The 18,587-nt window shown below is 40.0% G+C and overlaps 1 protein-coding gene across 1 annotated transcript in view; it reads right to left on the bottom strand.

The window, feature by feature from the left end:
* The window catches only part of LOC107775468 (DNA polymerase epsilon catalytic subunit A), a 50,322-nt gene that overhangs the window by 22,241 nt on the left and 9,494 nt on the right, over window positions 1–18,587 (bottom strand). The window contains 11 exon segments of the mRNA XM_075237189.1: window positions 6,265–6,408; window positions 6,602–6,682; window positions 6,832–6,919; window positions 7,127–7,303; window positions 7,408–7,487; window positions 7,592–7,697; window positions 7,826–7,920; window positions 8,005–8,146; window positions 8,234–8,352; window positions 9,921–10,025; window positions 10,321–10,434. Coding sequence (XP_075093290.1) covers window positions 6,265–6,408; window positions 6,602–6,682; window positions 6,832–6,919; window positions 7,127–7,303; window positions 7,408–7,487; window positions 7,592–7,697; window positions 7,826–7,920; window positions 8,005–8,146; window positions 8,234–8,352; window positions 9,921–10,025; window positions 10,321–10,434 — 1,251 coding nt within the window.

Below are 18,587 nucleotides of genomic sequence, written 5' to 3'. Positions count from 1 at the left end.
CCATACTAGCACTAATACTATCGAACTAGAGAAGACAAAGGGAAACGCACGACTACCTACTAACCTTCAACCCTAATCTTCAACCTCCACACCATTTTATCTAAGGTCATGTCATCGGTCAGCTCGAGCTGCTCCTTGTCCCGCCTGATCACCTCTCCCCAAGACTTCTTTGGCCTACCTCTACCCCTTCTCTCACCTCCCAAGGCAAACCTCTCACATCTCCTGACTGGGGCATTTGTGCTTTTCCTCTTAACATGCCCGAACCATCTCAACCTTGTCTCACACATCTTTGCCTCCGCAGGGGCCACTCCCGCCTTATCCCGAATAACTTCATACCTAATTTTATCCAACCTAGTATGTCCACACATCCATCTCAACATCCTCATTTCCGCTACTTTCATCTGCTGGACATGGGACTTTTTTATTGGCCAACACTCTGCCCCATACAACATAATCAGTCTAACCACTACCTTGTAGAACTACAATTCCCTTGTAGTTCCCTTGTAAACCCAAAAAACAAAAGGGACAAAACAAAACAACAATTCACGACATGCTCTCCCAATTTGTCCCAAAACCCTTCTAAACAACAACCCAATAAATCCCACAAGTGGGGTCTGGAGAGGGTAGTATGTACGCAGACCTTACCCATACCCCGAAGGAGTAGAGAGGCTGTTTGCGGAAGACCCTCGGCTCAAGATAATAAGAAAAACAAAAAGGAGAGAATATTAGTTTCACCACAGAGATCATAGGAAAAATAGGAACATAAAATGCAGAAGGAAAAATGCAAAACAAAAATGATGGCTAGTAAATAGGTCCTGCACCGAAAAGAGAAAATATTCACTAATTTTTTCAGATAAGCCACTAAATCCATCTGTTGACCAGCTTAATTGTAGGAGAAGAATCATATTTTAATCAATAGCTTGATTGTAGGAAGATTGTAGCATAATTAGCTTAATTGAACATTCTATCATTATTCTCTCTCTTTTTCTTTCCTAGAATACTTGTAGGACTTTTGTATAAAGACCTGTTTGAGGTGAGACGTAAAATACACAAAAAATACAGAGAAGTCTTCTTCTTCTGCTAGAGGTGCGTCAGTTTTTGAATGAGAGGAGGGCCTTAAATGATGGTGATCGAACTGTTGGAGATCACATTAACCATACAGATGCTACAAAGGTGTTAAGAGCTCCTCAAAGGACTCATGAACACGCTGAAATTTGATCAAGACAGCACATGTAACAGTTGTATCTACAAGGCATATGGGGCGTAATCCTGTTTCTAGTGCAATTGTCCCAGTTGCTGAAGCCCTTGCTAGAGTTGCTCAGGACTTGAAGGCTGCAAAAAATACTGTGGTTGATCAAGCTTTACCTGGAACTTCTAAAGGTTCAGCGTTTGTACCTGGGATGATGAATGACAGTGCTTTAGCTGCAGCTGTTCGAACAATGTTTGCCAAGAATAATGCAGCAGTAACATTGATAGGACAAGTTGACAAAGCTGAAAGACGATCAACTACTGTAGGTTCACAATTGGAGGCTAATGTTGCATTGAATGCAACTGGTAATCGTCCTACTGCTGGGGTTATTAAAGCTACTGCTGCACATGTTGATCTAACTGAAAAAACAACTCAGTTAATAGATACTGCAGTGCAAGATGAGGAGCAGGAACTTGAAGATGTTGATGTTGTGAGAAGTGCAGATGCTACAAGTTTGAAGGCAGGTGCTGGGCTCTTTAATGAAGGGGTTATGACTTCTGTTGCTGGGGTTATTGACAATTCAAATACAACACATGCTTCAGCTCCTATCGTGCCACTAGATGAGGTGTTAAAATTGGACAAGGGGCTGCCTAAACAATCCAAACATGTTCACGCCTCCACTATCTCTACAAGAATGCACCTAGTCACTGCTGGTGCAATGCATGCCGATGTTGATCGAGGAAAAAATGTTTTGGCACATGGTCATCAAATTTCTGCGGGGCAAGATAAAATAGGTGTAGGGGCAGTAGGTACTACAAAGAGTAACAACTGGAAAGTGGTGAACAAATCACCTAGCAAGAAGCAAACTCCAATGCTTCAAAATCAGATTGTACCATCAAAGGCTATTGGAGTTTCGAACTCTTTCGATGCTTTGGTGAATGAGGGTGAGCATGTTAATGAGGAACAACAGATGGGGTACGAGATACGACCAGATGCTGGAAAAACTAATTTTACAGGTAGTGAAAAGGAGCAGAAAAATGAAGCGGACAGTGTTCGCCTTGAGATCGCATCTGGTGGTAATCACAATGGTGAGACAAGTCAAATTCATGCTGCAGATACGCCAACGCTACATATTTCCAATTCGGAGCTTGATAAAATGGTAAACAATGTCGTGGCAGCTATGATGATGAACACAACCCCAAAAATTTGCCAACTACAATATCCAGGTAGTAGCAAACAACAACTTGCCAAGAACACAGGTGGTCGACTTATTGTGTCGAAGGACATTGTTCCTGTTGATGCGCAAAAGGCGATGGCAATTAAATCCAAGCTCTGGGATGACCAGCGTGAGTATGATGATGAAGAAGATTGTGGTGTTGATTTTGCTGGATACTCATCTGAAGAGGCAGATCATGAGGTTGATCAGGAGAGTGCAGGTGAAGAACTTGATTCAATAACACTGCCTAAACCAGATGGTATACCAAACACGAGCCATAAAAGCATGTTGAATCTCAACGCTCCAGCTTTCATTCCCAGGTACTCTCCAGTTGCTGCTCTAAAAGTCAAGGATGCAGTAGCTGGAAACATAGTTCAAAATGCAGCCACACCTAGTAACCAGCCAGCTGGTCGAAAGTATGGGCAGCAGCAGCTGAATGAAAACACCTCAGGAGCTATAGTCACACTTCCAACTGGTGGACAGCAGCAGCAGGATACAACGCCACCAGCTATCACTTTGCAGGATGGAAAGTTGCTTGATGCATTGCAGCAGCAGAACGAAAACAATGCAGGAGCAGCAGTAACTTCTTCAACTGCTGGATAGCAACAGTTATCTATAAGGGCACCTGTTATCACGATGGAGGACAAAAAGCTACTTGATGCAATGGTAAGTTCTAAGCCCCTAAATTCTCTAAATACAAATCAAGTTGGTAGCACTGGGCGTGGGGATTGGACCAGCAACCAGGTGAAAGGCACAAAACAAAGTCAAAACAAGGCAACTATGGTTAACAGACAAGATGGAAATGGTTTGATGGCACAAGAATTTTTACAAGACATGCCAGATCCAGTATCTGTGGGTAGAGATATGTACGAGGAAGGAGAAGAAGATGCAGTTTTGAAAAAATGTCGCGCACATGCAGCAAGAAAAGGTGATTTATCACCTATGCATAGCGGAAAAAATAGGAAATCTCATACAAGGAAAAATAGTTGGGACGACAAGGTTAGTGATTTTTTAAATGTTAGGCGACCTCCAATGAGAGTTGCCAAACAAAAGCAGGTTGCCCCAACTACATCAACGAGGTCCAACCGTTCAAAAAAGAAAGGATGATTTTTGAATACATTTTGAACACGGTTAAGGAAAACAACAAAGAATTACAAATTGAAGATTTTACAAGTTTGCAAAAGAAGGGACATGAACCAAATTGGTACTTCAGTCTATTATACCACTTTATTAGTATTCTCATTTGTAATATCATCACAGAGTATGTTATAAACTCTGTGATGATCATTGAATATTTGGTACTCTCCGGTTCTTATTTTTTACATGCGTGCTAGTAGGTGAGGCCTTTTCTCTGCCTCAATAGGATTAGTAGGGTAAGGTTTAGCCCGGTTTGAGTTGCCTTGGTACTATGCCTTTGGAAAAATATCCACACGACTATGAGATTATATGCCCTCGTGAGACTTTGCCGGCAGCTACACCATGAATCCTCTACATGAGGCTGCCACCATAAGGCAATGTGAGGCGCAGAGGAGTGATTATATAGCCAAGGCATATGGGTAACAATACCGGTGCTATTGTCCCCCTTATTTGTACTGTTCCTAATTGTTGTATTTTTCTTTTCTTTCATTAATAAAAAATTAGCCCTAGGCGCTTGCCTAGCAGATTGCCAAAAAAAAAAAATCAAGAATCTAGGAAAATTGCAGTACTCCTTGGGAATTGAGGTTGCTAGATCAAAAAGAGGAATCTTTATTTCTCAAAGTAAGTATATTCTTGATCTCTTGAAACGAACTGGTATGACATGTTGCAAACCGACAGAATCACCTATTAAAAGCTATCACAAGTTACAAAGTGGAATTGAAGAGTCAGTTGATAAAGAAAGATATCAAAGACTGGTTGAAAGACTCGTTTATCTCTCTCACACTAGACCAAACATAGCCTATTCAGTAGTCAACCCGGTGAGTCAGTTCATGCATGATCCCCGAGACCCTCATATGCAAGTTGTCTTTCACATTTTACAGCATCAGAAGTCTGCTCTCAGAAAATGTCTGCTTTTCTCCAAACATGGTCACCTCTAATTAGAAGCCTTAACAGACGCGGATTGGGCTGGATCTCTATTATAAACTCTAGGAGGAAACTTGGTTACTTAGAAAAGCAAGAAGCAAAGTGTAGTTGATAGATCAAGTGCAGAGGAAAAATATAAAGTTGTGGCCCAAGGTGTCTGTGAACTTTTGTGGTTACAAAAGCTACTAGAGGAATTGAGAATGTTTGAAAAGGGGAAACTTTCCTTAAATTGTGATAACAAGGCTGCCATTAGTATAGCTCATAATCCAGTCCAGCATGAACGAACAAAGCATGTTGAAATTGATCGGCACTTCATCAAAGAAAAAGTCACGAGTGGTGTCTTGAGTTTGTGTCATATGTTATAAGAAAAACAGCTAGCTGATGTGCTTACCAAAGGTCTCAACAAACTAACTTTCCATACACTGCTTTGCAAGTTGGGCATGTGCGACATCTTTGCATCAACTTGAGGGGGCGTGTTGACCAGCTTAATTGTAGGATAAGAATCATATTTTAATTAATAGCTTGATTGTAGGAAGATTGTATCATAATTAGCTTAACTGAATATTCTGTCATTATTCACTTTTATTTTATTTCCTAGAATAGTTTAGGACTTCTGCATAAAGACATGTTTGAGGTGAGATGTAAAATACACAAGAAATACAGAGAAGTCTTCTTCTTCTTCTTGAATTTAACAACATCTAATACCAAGCAATGGGAATACCAATGCCTAAGAATACTAACCCACAAGGCAATGTGAAAGAATCACACAATTTTAGATGTAAACAACCAGCAGACATGAATTCTTAGTACAGTAGAAAAGATCAATTTTAACTAGTTTTTCTTTGTTACTTTTCTTCTCAACATCTAAAGTCACTCATTTATCTAACATGGTATAGCCTAGGACTTCTATATAAGAAAAGACTGGAATTAGAGTCCTTGTGGATCCTAATTTTGAGCACAAAAAAGAAAACCCCAAGACGTCACAAGATTTGCCATAACAAATAAGTCAACTAGGGAAAGAACTACATCGGGAGTACACATTGTACCAATTGGTAGTTGATATAGACCATGGTCAAAACGTTTAATATGAGCTACTCGAAATCAAGATTACCATATGTTACCCCTACAAATGCATACGGTAAAGTCATTTTGAGAAACAGTACTCTGGTATGGGGTTCTATAAATTAGCAAGTTGAGTTACCTAGATATTTGTCTCATCAACTGTTAGAAAACATTTTGCCAGAGAATAACTGAGAAAGTCACAATTTGCATATTACTACACCATTTTCCCAAACACTGAACATTGATTGCTGACCCGTTTTATATCTTAAAGTTCCTCTGAATTTCAAAAAGAAAAAAAAAAGAACTACATTTTAGATGAGTTTCTCAAATATCCTGGTGGTATCATTTAAAGAAGCCTACTCCAAGTATTCTACATGTTAAAACAAGGAGAAAATGATGTCCCCTTATCATTCCGCAAACCGAACTATTTAATATTGCTCTAGATGAACAGATCTATCAGATTCAAATATATGTATGGTAAAGGGTCTCAGAATCTGACAGCTGCGACATAACAACAAAAGAAAATGGAATCTATGCTGAATCAGGAAATGGCTGGAATCAGAAACTAAAACAACATTAAGGCTGGATATTGCTCTTTCTTTTTTACAGCAATTGGTGACAAGTGAATGGACACAATAACTGAGGAAACGATTTCAGAAAGTATATAAGAGAAGAAGAAACAACTTTTACTCGAAAGAAAAGGATAAGTTGGGTATTCAACAAATGAAGAGAGTACCTGGAAAACTTTGATGAGCTTTAGCTCACCTCTACGTTTAATCTCAAAACCTTTAAGCTCAGCAAGCGTACCATCATCGTTGAAAACTGCATAGCGCTTCTTAATCAGAATACCTTCTTCCTTGGAAGCAGGAAGAATCATTGCCTACTTGCAGAAGAACAAATTAGAAGGATGATCAACATAGTTATCATGCCTTAGTTTTTTCTTTTTTGAAATTGGTAAGTTTATGTTCTAGTGAGTTATCATGCCTTATTAAACAGCAGAAAGTTCCAAAAAGGGATGACAAAATGAACACTGAAGTTTGTTTAAAGATACGTGCTAGGTGTTTGTGCTTCACCTTATATGGTCCATCGACTTCAAACTCAATTGAGCATTCACTGTGTGTTGTATACGTCTTATTGATGGGGTCCTTCAGAGTCTGAGATATGGAAGAACACAATAATTTCTTTTATACAGTAGAAAACGATGTTTCTAGTTTCTTTAAGGTTACAACACAAATAATAACAGTCATGCAAGAACCATCTGAAAGTGAAACAAGCAAAGTACAGGACCAGTGTCCCCTCTAACCTGGTACTGATCATTGGTGTTGTTTCTTGCCACATCAACATTCAGCATAACACAAGGATAGGAGATCGCCAGCTTCTTTTTTGGATCTCTGAAATACATATCCATAATCATCATGATATCCAGTATCACAACAGAGAAAAGTTACCATTCTTAATATAAAGGATAAACCTTTACAAAAAAAGAATTTTTCTTCGAAAATAAATATATACCCACGGATTACAACTTACAAGAATAGAAGAAAGGGTGATAGCAATAACACTTGAAAAAACAATGCATCTTAAGAACTAATTCATACTTTGTCTTGAATGTATAATTCTCAGGAAAAGAGCCTGGTAATGCACACCAGATACCATCTGTGTCTAATTCGAGGGGTTTTCCAATTTTTTCAACCAATAACCGAGCATTCTGAATGATTTTTGCGCCCGTATACGTAACAACTCCAGCCATCTCCATTGAGTACCATCTTGCACCCCTGAAGAAGGGGAAAGGAAACTTGGTAGTGACATTGCCTGAAGATATACATTGCTACATAGAACAGCACAGGACAGTGTGCTGAGAAATAGCAAATAAACATACTTTCGCATGACATAACCATAAAAGGAATTCAAAATGCATTTATGAGCCAGCTGCAATGAATCGTACAGAACTACCATGTCCTGTGAAAATCAATGAAAATGTAGATCGATTAGCGATATATGACATTATTTATACTCATCAAAACCAGAGTGAGCTCAACTAGTAGAAAGACACATGAATGCACCTGTGCTTCTTGAATTTTTATGGAATTTCCACTAGCCTTTGCTTCGGACAGCTTACCCTTCCAAGCTTTATTAAGCCCTTTGTATTCATATCGCCTATCTCGGAAACTTTTAACAGAAAACAAAACTTCATATGAGAAAACTTGGGAACAGCTGAAAAATTCCAAACTGATGGTGTCATAGTACAGCAAATCAAAATACTATAGATGAACAAACGATACATAACCAGGTCTTACCTCCGTACAGTGTCAACATAGAAAGGATTTTCTCGCATGCAGATCCCTGCTTCTCGAAGTTCTGTGACCGGCTTTTCCAGGACTCTTTTATATGCCTAAGAAAATAGAACGAAATGTACCATTCAATTGTGCTAGAAAAGGAAGTGAAAGGAAGATCGCACACCAAACTCAGCACTTACCTTTTGACAATATTTCTTTAAACGGTCCTTCAGCTTTGCTTGTTGATCTGCTTTAGGCAAATCAAGAAAAGACTGTGATCGTTGACCATCTCCTACTTCGACAAGTTCAGACTCGAGCTGCCTCTTTATGTGGTAATAATCACTGATATTTGGTATAAACAAATTTTCAAATTTCAGTAGCAATCCATATAAAGTTGCCTATTTTGTAATAGATGACTAAAAAGTTTACCTTCTCTTTGCCATGTACGTTTCACCACGCCAAACCCATTCAAGCTTCCGGAGACACTTTTTGCCAGGACGATTAAAGTCGCATGCAGTGCATATCTCATCTGAAACTATTGATGGTGGCTGATGGAATCAAGTAACTAAAGTTAATTTAAAATGGTTACCAAATATAAAATGCAAACTACATGCACAACAAAGAGATGCAATGCCCCCAACATCAAGTTCCTCATCCATTAGGGGAGGAAACAGAAGTAACAGTCAGTATGTGCCAGCTGTTCAGCACTTGATGTTTTGAGGGTCGATTGGGTGCCAGCTATAAAAGATCCACATGAAGGGTAAAGAAGTAGAAGAAATAGATATTTCATTCTAATCGACTCCACATATGATTGTTTTGTGTGAAGTATGCCCCTCAGAATCTACTATTTAAATGATTCACATTCTTTTAGCGAGTCTCTGATTGAAACTTTTATTACTCATACCCTGTCTTCTGCCTTGTCTCCTCTAGAAACTCTCATTGACAGATAATTATATTCTTAAGATTCTATTCTTTCAAAGTTTGGTGGTCCAGAATGCCCTTAGTTACTGTTCTAATGACTAGCATGTGAGTTATCTCCATCCCAAGATTGTTGCAAATATCCAGTTTTAAGCAGGTCCTTTAGACAAGGTAGTGTGCAACTATCCCCAATTACAAGAAATTAATCACCAAAGACCAAGGTGCTGACTTTAAAGCAGAACGCAACAAGAAAAATTAAAAGGTTTAAAAGTCATGCAAGATAAGCATTAAGCAGTCAACAAAACCCTACTAGTCTTCAATATCTAGCATCATGTATTGCTAGTCCTTAATTGTTCTTTCCTTACTACCCAATTCTCACCTGTTTATTCCAGCTACTGGAGTGTAGTTTGAAATATTAATGTCAATATGTTCCACATCAGCATAGTTAACCGCACAGAGATAGTACTGCTTTAGTAGTCAAATTATTGTGCTGCCCTATGCGGCAAACCAAAGTTTATCTTAGAACCAGAAGCAAGTACACAAGGTTCCAGTTCGAAACAGAGGCATCGCTTGTGATAAACATCATCTGTAGCAAAGTTTTCTTTGCATTCCAGACAAACAAAGACGTTAAAAGAAAATTTATTTTTGCCATACAGCTAGTATACGGGGGCCTCCCCACCATTAGTAAAATTATTTACCTTGTCCAAAAAAAGGATATAGTATTTGTCTTGACATTTGGTAGGTAGTGAACAAATTGGCAAAAACTACTCCCTCTGTTCTGAATTGACTGTTAACCTCCCTCTGGGAAATTCTTTAAGATATGTCCACTTCCCTAAAATAAATTTTAACATATACTTTTCAATAAGAGAAAAAAATTTAAAGTGTGTTTTACCCTCGTCCAAATTCATTTTACTTTAGCAACAACAACAACAACAAACCCAGTGTGTGTATTCCCACAGTATGGGGTCTGGGAATTCTTTTTACCTTATCAAATTCCTAAAATATACACATACAAAAATAACTTGTTGGCCCACAATTTCCTCCATTTAAAACTGAAAGACAGACTTCCAACTTATCTAAGCTTTCAGAACAGGAAAAAGAATTCATTCAATATGGGCAAAAGAAAGTAACAAAAGTCATGTGCACTAACACGCCAGAGAAGAACATTCTTCACAAAATGAAATGAAAACTGATATACCTGAAGCCTATTTGTCAATATGATGTTTGGATACATTGCAGCGACATCAAGGTGATATATGAGGGGACATTCTTCCGTTAAAGGATTATCTCGCAATCTCATTAACTGCACTTAGATGGTTAAGACGGTTATGATTTTAAAAAAAATGGTCTGAGAGGAGATAAAGATTCAGCATACATCTAAAGGGTTTTCTCAGATTATTAAGTAACGCAATAAGAGGAAAACAAAAAGGAAATCTCGAACTTCCAAGACACCAAATCCCACTCATGTCGGATATGGCCTTCGGTGCCAGGAGAATACTTGTCAAATCTCTCATGTGGCAGATAAAAGACACATAAAGATGGCTGAATGCCTCAACTCAGCCAAAACTATTAAAAATGAAAAACAAAGGACACATTACCTTTTCCATAACGGCATTCTTCACTTCATCATAATTTATGACAGATTCCAAATCCATCTTCCCCTCAACTACAATGGCATACTGCAGATCTCTATCAAGGTTGTTGATCAATAGCTGGAGAAGTTGAGAAACTTAATGTTAGTCATTAGTACAATGGAATAGAAGAGCCCTCGGAAGTATCAAAAGCTAACTACAATATACACCAAAGATTTTAAAAGGCAAGTCTTCAAAGAATATAGGATGTAGTTAGTGTACACAACAAGAATACAGCCAATTCCTGAGTAGTTGATAATGAATTATGAGATATCTATTGTACTCTCTGTCTGACTCGCTACCCTGCATTTGTGGTTTATTCTATTCCCAAGCGTATGACCTCCTTGCTTAAATGACAAAAAATCTTTTTTTGAGATGGAAAAATAAAATTGTCATTTAAGCAAGAAGGTCATACGCTTGGTCATTTAAATGACAAATTTTGTGATTCAAAATAGTAAAATTAACATGTACTCTCATTCCATCTGACATCTTTATAGCCTTTATACATTTTCCAACCACCATTTTCACAACTAACCATCAAACTCAAATCTAATACTTCACAAAAACATTAAACTGCTGAGCTCCATGAAAGGCAACCAAGAACATAAAAATTGGGACGAAAAGAACTTATTAGATGTGCTCATTATAAGCGTGAGAAGGCACGGGAGAAAATATGATATATTGATATTGTGTGTGATGCAATACAAGAGGTACTATTTATAGCTACTTTATACAAAGGGGATACTACTCCTATTCCAATGTGGGACAATTACATAGCTATCTCTAACATTTATATAGCTATCTCTAACACTCCCCCTCAAGCCGGAGCATATAAATCATATGTACCGAGCTTGTTACATATATAATCAATGCGAGGACTAGTGAGGGACTTGGTGAAAATATCTGCAAGTTGATCATTCGATCTCACAAACTTCGTAGTAATATCTCCTGAGAGTATCTTTTCTCTGATGAAGTGACAATCAATCTCAATGTGTTTAGTTCTCTCATGAAACACCGGATTTGATGCAATATGAAGTGCAGCTTGATTATTGCACACAAGTTCCATCCGACTGATTTCACCAAATTTCAACTCCTTGAGCAATTGTTTGATCCAGACTAGTTCACATGTTGCCATAGCCATTGCTCGGTATTCTGCTTCTGCACTAGACCGAGCAACTACATTATGTTTCTTACTTTTCCAGGACACTAAATTTCCTCCTACTAAAACACAATATCCAGACGTAGAACGTCTACCAGAAGGTGATCCTGCCCAATCAGCATCCGAGTACCCAACGATCTGCTCATGACCTCGATCCTCAAACAAGAATCCTTTACCTGGAGCCGATTTTATATACCGGATAATGCGGACAACTGCATCCCAATGACTATCACAGGGAGAATTCATAAACTGACTTACAACACTCACAGGATAAGAAATGTCGGGCCTAGTCACTGTGAGATAATTTAATTTACCAACCAGCTGCCTATAGCTTGCAGGATCACTAAGCGGCTCCCCCTGTCCAGGCAGAAGTTTAGAATTCGGATCCATCAGCGTGTCAACAGGTCTGCAACCTGTCATCCGTGTTTCCTCAAGAATGTCTAACACATATTTCCTTTGAGAAATAACAATACCTGAGCTAGATTGAGCAACCTCAATACCTAGAAAGTACTTCAATCTGCCTAGATCCTTAGTTTGAAAGTGCTGGAAGAGATGTTGCTTCAGATTAGTAATACCATCCTGATCATTGCCCGTAATAACAATATCATCAACATAGACTACCAGATAAATACATAGACTTGAAGCAGAGTGGCAATAAAACACAGAGTGATCAGCTTCACTACGAGTCATGCCAAACTCCTGGATAACCGTGCTGAACTTACCAAACCAGGCTCGAGGAGACTGCTTTAGACCATAAAGTGATCGACGCAAGCGACATACAAGGCCACGAGACTCCCCCTGAGCAATAAAACCAGGTGGTTGCTCCATATAAACCTCATCCTCAAGATCACCATGAAGAAAGGCATTCTTAATGTCCAACTGATAGAGGGGCCAATGACGAACTGCAGCCATGGATAGAAAAAGGCGAACTGATGCCACTTTAGCCACTGGAGAGAAGGTATCACTGTAATCTAGCCCAAATATTTGAGTGTATCCTTTGGCAACAAGACGTGCCTTAAGTCGATCAATCTGGCCATCGAGACCAACTTTGACTGCATAAACCCAACGACAACCAACGGTAGATTTACCTGAAGGAAGAGGAACAAGCTCCCATGTACCACTTGTATGTAAAGCAGACATCTCGTCACTCATAGCCTGTCGCCATCCTGGATGAGACAATGCTTCACCTGTAGACTTAGGGATGGAAACCGAGGACAATGAAGATATAAAAGCATAATGGGGAGATGACAGACGATGATAACTCAAACCAACATAATGAGGATTAGGGTTTAGTGTGGTCCGTATACCTTTTCGAAGTGCAATCGGTGTACTAGGAGCAGGATCCGCAGTAGGAGCCGTGTCAGGTGCAGGACGAGAACCAGATGGGCCTGATGTAGGGCGCGAACGACGATGATAAGTCAAGAGTGGTGTTCCTGTGGCTGGGGAACTAGGAGGGATAACACTGGACTCCTCAAAAGTTGGTATGGGTGAAACCTCTGTGGTTGAAGGTGGAGGAGGATTACTAAACTCCTCAAAAGTCGGTATAGGTAAGACCTCAGATATGTCATGGTGGTCAGCAGAAGTGACATCAGTTGTGAAGAAAGGTTTAGACTCGAAAAATGTGACGTCAGCTGACATAAGGTACCTATGAAGATCAGGTGAATAACAACGATATCCCTTCTGAACACGAGAATAACCAAGGAAGACACACTTGAGAGCACGAGGAGCTAACTTATCTTTCCCCGGGGCTAAGTTATGAACAAAACATGTGCTCCCAAAAACCCGAGGTGGAAGAGGGTATAAGGCTGACTGGGGAAACAATATTGAATGTGGAATCTGACCCTTGATGGGAGATGAAGGCATCCTATTAATCAAATAACAAGCTGTGAGAACTGCATCGCCCCAAAAACGCAGCGGAACACGAGACTCAATTAGAAGTGTGCGAGCAGTCTCAATAAGGTGTCTATTCTTTCTTTCTGCAACCCCATTTTGCTGAGGGGTATAAGGACAAGATGTCTGATGAATAATTCCATGAGAAGACATAAACTGCTGAAACTGAGAAGATACATATTCTAAGGCATTATCACTGCGAAAAATGCGGATAGAGACACCAAATTGGTTTTTGATTTCAGCACAAAAACTCTGGAATATAGAGAATAACTCAGAACGATTTTTCATTAAGAAAAGCCAAGTACATCTTGAGTAATCATCAATAAAGCTAACAAAATAACGAAATCCCAAGGTTGAACTGACTCTACTAGGACCCAATATATCAGAATGAACCAAGGAGAAAACAGACTCTGCATGACTCTCAACACTACGCGTAAAGGAAGCTCGGGTATGTTTCCCAAGCTGACACGACTCACAATCTAATCTAGACAAACTGGATAAACTAGGCACCATCTTTTGAAGTTTGGATAAACTCGGATGTCCTAAACGTCTGTGGATTAGATCTGGAGGATCTGTAATTAGACATGTTGTGGAAGGACTGAGCGAGTTAAGGTAGTAAAGACCTTCTGATTCACGACCTGTACCAATTGTCCGTCCCGTACTGCGGTCCTGCATAATAAAAGAATCATCAATAAAATATATACCACAATTGAGGGCACGAGTCAAACGACTAACAGATGCAAGACTAAAAGGACAACCAGGAACATAAAGAACGGAATCTAGGGTGATAGAAGACAATGGGTTGGCTTGTCCAACTCCTTGTGCCTTAGTTTGACATCCATTGGCTAAAGTAACAGTAGGAAGAGACTGTGAATATACAATATTCGACAAAAGTGATTTATTACCAGAGATATGATCAGAAGCGCTTGAGTCCATGACCCATGGTCCAAGAGTACTAGACTGGGAAACACAAGCAAAAGAATTACCAACAATAGGAGTGTCAGTCTGGGCAACTGAGGCTACTTGTGGAGATGTTTGCTTACTTGCTCGATACTGAAGGAGCTCATTATATTCTTCTTTAGATACAGAAAAGCCCTGGTTACCTGTAGTCTCGCTCTGAGCAACGTAGGCATTTTTGGGTGGACGGCCATTTAAGGAATAACACATTTCGCGAGTGTGTCCAAGTTTGTGACAATAAGAACACTTGGGTCTAGATCTCCCAAAACGACCGTCTCCTCGTCTATTCTCCATAGCTTGAGATGCCCGAACATCCACTGTCTGAGATGCAAGAACAGAGGAATCAAGTATCTGTGATGAAATCACTGGGTGACTTGGTGCTGCAGCAAGGCGAAGTAACCGAGAGAATAATTCATCAACTGTAGGGACAGTCGGACTCGCCAAAATCTGGTCTCGTACTGAATCAAGATCATGAGGAAGTCCAGCGAGTGTAAGAACTAGAAACATTTTCTGTCGCTGCTCTTGTTGTTTTGACACACTAGCAGAAACTGGCATCAATGTCTCAAATTCCTCCATGACTGCATGTACCTGACCCAAGTAAAGTAGACATATCTAATTCTTGCTTCTTTAAGTTTGTCATCTGTGATATCACATCATAGAAGCGAGATATATCATTAGTGTATAACGTACGAGCCTTTGCCCAAACCAAATAACATGTCTGGAATGGCCGAAACAAAGGCATCAACTTAGAATCAATAGAATGCCACAAGATGCTACATAATTGAGCATCAATTTTTGCCCAAAGCGCTATCGCCTTTTCATCTCCTTCGCTAGACTGTTTAATCAGATGATCTTGCACACCTTGACCTTTACACCACAAGATGACAGATGAAGCCCAAGCTAAGTAGTTTGAACCTCCCATTAAAGGTTCCGAGGTAATCATAACATTAGAGTTTCCAGAACTCATGCTTTTAGACCCAAAAACATCAATTCCCAAAGACATCTTGTAAATTATTACCAAATAAGAGAAATAATCAACTATAATCCACTGAAAATAGAGTAAGGAACACTGAACCAGAATAGTAAACTACTGTAGCAGTTGGAAAGTTACTGTTGCAGCCGGAAAATATTCAAAGTGGTCGGAATGAAATAAAAGCAGTAGGGGTAGGATCGGAATTACCTGAAGACCCAACTGTTCTGAAGGAACTTTTTCAAAAAATGGCCGGAACTCAACTTTTTGAAATCACTATTCACGCCGGAAAAATAAAAAAATGGTCGGAATTTGGTGTAACCTGGATGGGTAGGCTCGGAATTGCAAGGGAAACAATCTGTCCTGAAGAGTCGTCGGCAAAAAATGGCCGGAAGGTGGCCCACGCAACGTTGGAACTTCGCCGGAAAATTTTCTTTGGACAGCTACAGTACCGCCAGAGATTTTCACTGGGATTTGGTCGCCGTACAATGACTACTCTTGTGGTAGTGTTGGATTTTGTGCACAACATTGACCGAGACAAAGCAGACGCAAAACAACTTTGAAAGTCGCCGGAAAAAAAGGGTTCCAGTGACCGATTTTACTTCCCGGAATCGCTGGAATTTATGCACAGCGATAAATCTCTCACGATAGCTTTGATACCATGTGAGAAGGCACGGGAGAAAATATGATATATTGTTATTGTGTGTGATGCAATACAAGAGGTACTATTTATAGCTACTCTATACAAAGGGGATACTACTATTCCAATGTGGGACAATTACATAGCTATCTCTAACATTTACATAGCTATCTCTAACATTATGCACAAAGAATTAGTAAGGGTGAGAGACAAACAACAACAACAACAACATACCCAGTATAATCCCACAAGTGGGGCCTGGGGAGGATACAGTGTACGCAGACCTTACCCCTGCCTTTAAGAAGGCAGAGACGCTATTTCCGGTAGACCATCGGCTCAGCAAGGGAAAAGGGGAGGGGCAATAACAAGTAAACCGATCTGACAACCGACGCAAACATACAATACTAGCACTAAGTAATGCAATCACAAAACCGAAATAAAGACAACAACAAGTAATAACAGAAGTCTAGGAATAGGAAAATACACGAAAGACACTAAGTGGTGCATCAAAGCTACTGTCACAAACAAGGACAACACTCGGCTACCTAACTGTTTACCTTTATTCTCAATCTCCACACATTTCTATTCATAGTCATGACTCATGTCCTCAGTAAGCTGGAGCAATGCCATATCTCGCCTAATCACCTCTTCCCAATATTTTTTCGCATGCCTCTACCTCTTCGTTGGCCCTTTAAAGTCAACCTCTCGCACCTCTTCACCGGAGCATCAGTTCCTCTCCTCTTCAAATGCCCGAACCATCTAAGTCTCGCCTCCCGCATCTTGTCCTCCACATAGGCCACACCCACCTTCTCCCAGATGACTTCACTTCTAATTTTATCTAAATTGGTATGACCGCACATCCATCTCAACATCCTCATTTCAGTCACCTTCATCTTCTATTCATGGGAGTTCTTGACTGGCCAACATTTCACCCCATACAACATAGTCGATCTGACCATCGCTCTATAAAACTTACCTTTAAGTTTTGGTGGCACATTCTTATCACACAGAACACCGGAAGCGAGCCTCCATTTTATCCATCCCGCCCCAATACGGTGTGTGACATCCTCATTGATCTCCCCATTCTCTTATAAAAGAAACCCAAGGTACTTGAAACTTTCTTTCCTAGGAATGACTTGTGAATCAAGCCTCACGTCTTCGTCCACTTCCTGAGACGCGCCACTGAACTTGCATTCCAAATATTTTGTTTTGGTCTTGCTCAACTTGAAACCTTTATACTCCAGGGTCTATCTCCAAATCTCTAACCTCTCATTAACACCACATCGCGCCTCGTCAATCAGTACAATGTCATCTGCAAATATCATGCACCACGGCACCTCCCCTTGAATGTGTCGCGTCAACGCGTCGATTGCCAAGGCAAACAGAAATGGGCTAAGGGTTGACCCCTGATGCAACTCCATCACAACCGGGAAGTATTCCGAGTCCCTTCCCATTGTTCTCACCCGAGTCTTAGCACCATCATACATGTCGTTAATAGCCCTAATGTATGCAACAAGAATACCTCTAGCCTCCAAACATCTCCACAGTAGCTCCCTCGGCACTTTATCGTAAGTTTCTCTAAGTCGATGAACACCATATGTAAATCCATCTTCCTCTCTCTATACTGCTCCATCAAACAACATTTTATATTTAACTTATCAAGGACAAACAGTTAACACTATCTCTAATATTTTAACAGATTAACAGTTCACATTCTAAGGAGCACTAACAAAAAGGGTGATGTTGACGGCCGAGAAATGTTACATTGATGTTTTCTCTGAAATTGTCCTAGTTCTTGGAATGCAGCAATAGTCTCTAGCACCTCCTCCTTAATTGTGCTCCAACATTGTGGAGAAACTAGAGAGCAAGTGTAAAACCATCATGCCCCGTAGACTTGTCTCGTGCACAGCTAACCACCTTTCCCCTCACCGCATCTTCCTCAAAAGCCCTTTCCAACCACTCTCTCTCTCTTCTCCTAGCCTATTTGGTTGAACATAATCCCCTCAATTTAAGTCTCCAACTCACTTACTCCATATACAAACATTAAAAATGCCATTGTTGTGTCCCTTTTACCTTCTCCTCTCCGTCAAAAACCACCCCATCCACTTATAAGGACTCTATAAGCTTCTTCTTTTATTTACAACCGCTACCCTATGATTGAATTTAGTAATAGAATCCACCTTTGATTGAAATGCCCTCAATATCTACCTCAACTAGTCTCTTACGCTGCTGCTACCAAAGCTGGCTCTCCTGTTATTTCCTCATTCCTCTCCCTTTCCCTTTCCCTTTCCCTTTCCCTTTCCCTTTCCCTTTCCTTTCCCTTTCCTTTCCTTTCCTTTCCTTTCCTTTCCTTTCCTTTCCTTTCCTTTTCCTTTCCTCAAGCTCCCTCACCCCTTCCACTCTTTACACCTTCCATAGCTCCCTCATTTTCAGCTCTATCCTCCCAAAGACATCCTTATTCCATTCCCAATATCCATTTTTAACATTTTTCAGCTAATTCGCAACGAGGAATGAAGGTGTACACTTCATAGCCGCTTCACCACCAATCTACTTTATCTTATGTATATAGTCTAAAAATATTTTTTATTTGAATATTCCTGCCAAGGTGACCTTTACTA

Source organism: Nicotiana tabacum, chromosome 18 (genome assembly GCF_000715075.1).
Source record: "Nicotiana tabacum cultivar K326 chromosome 18, ASM71507v2, whole genome shotgun sequence".
Lineage (NCBI taxonomy): Eukaryota > Viridiplantae > Streptophyta > Magnoliopsida > Solanales > Solanaceae > Nicotiana > Nicotiana tabacum.
This window is presented reverse-complemented; position numbering and strand designations above follow the sequence as displayed.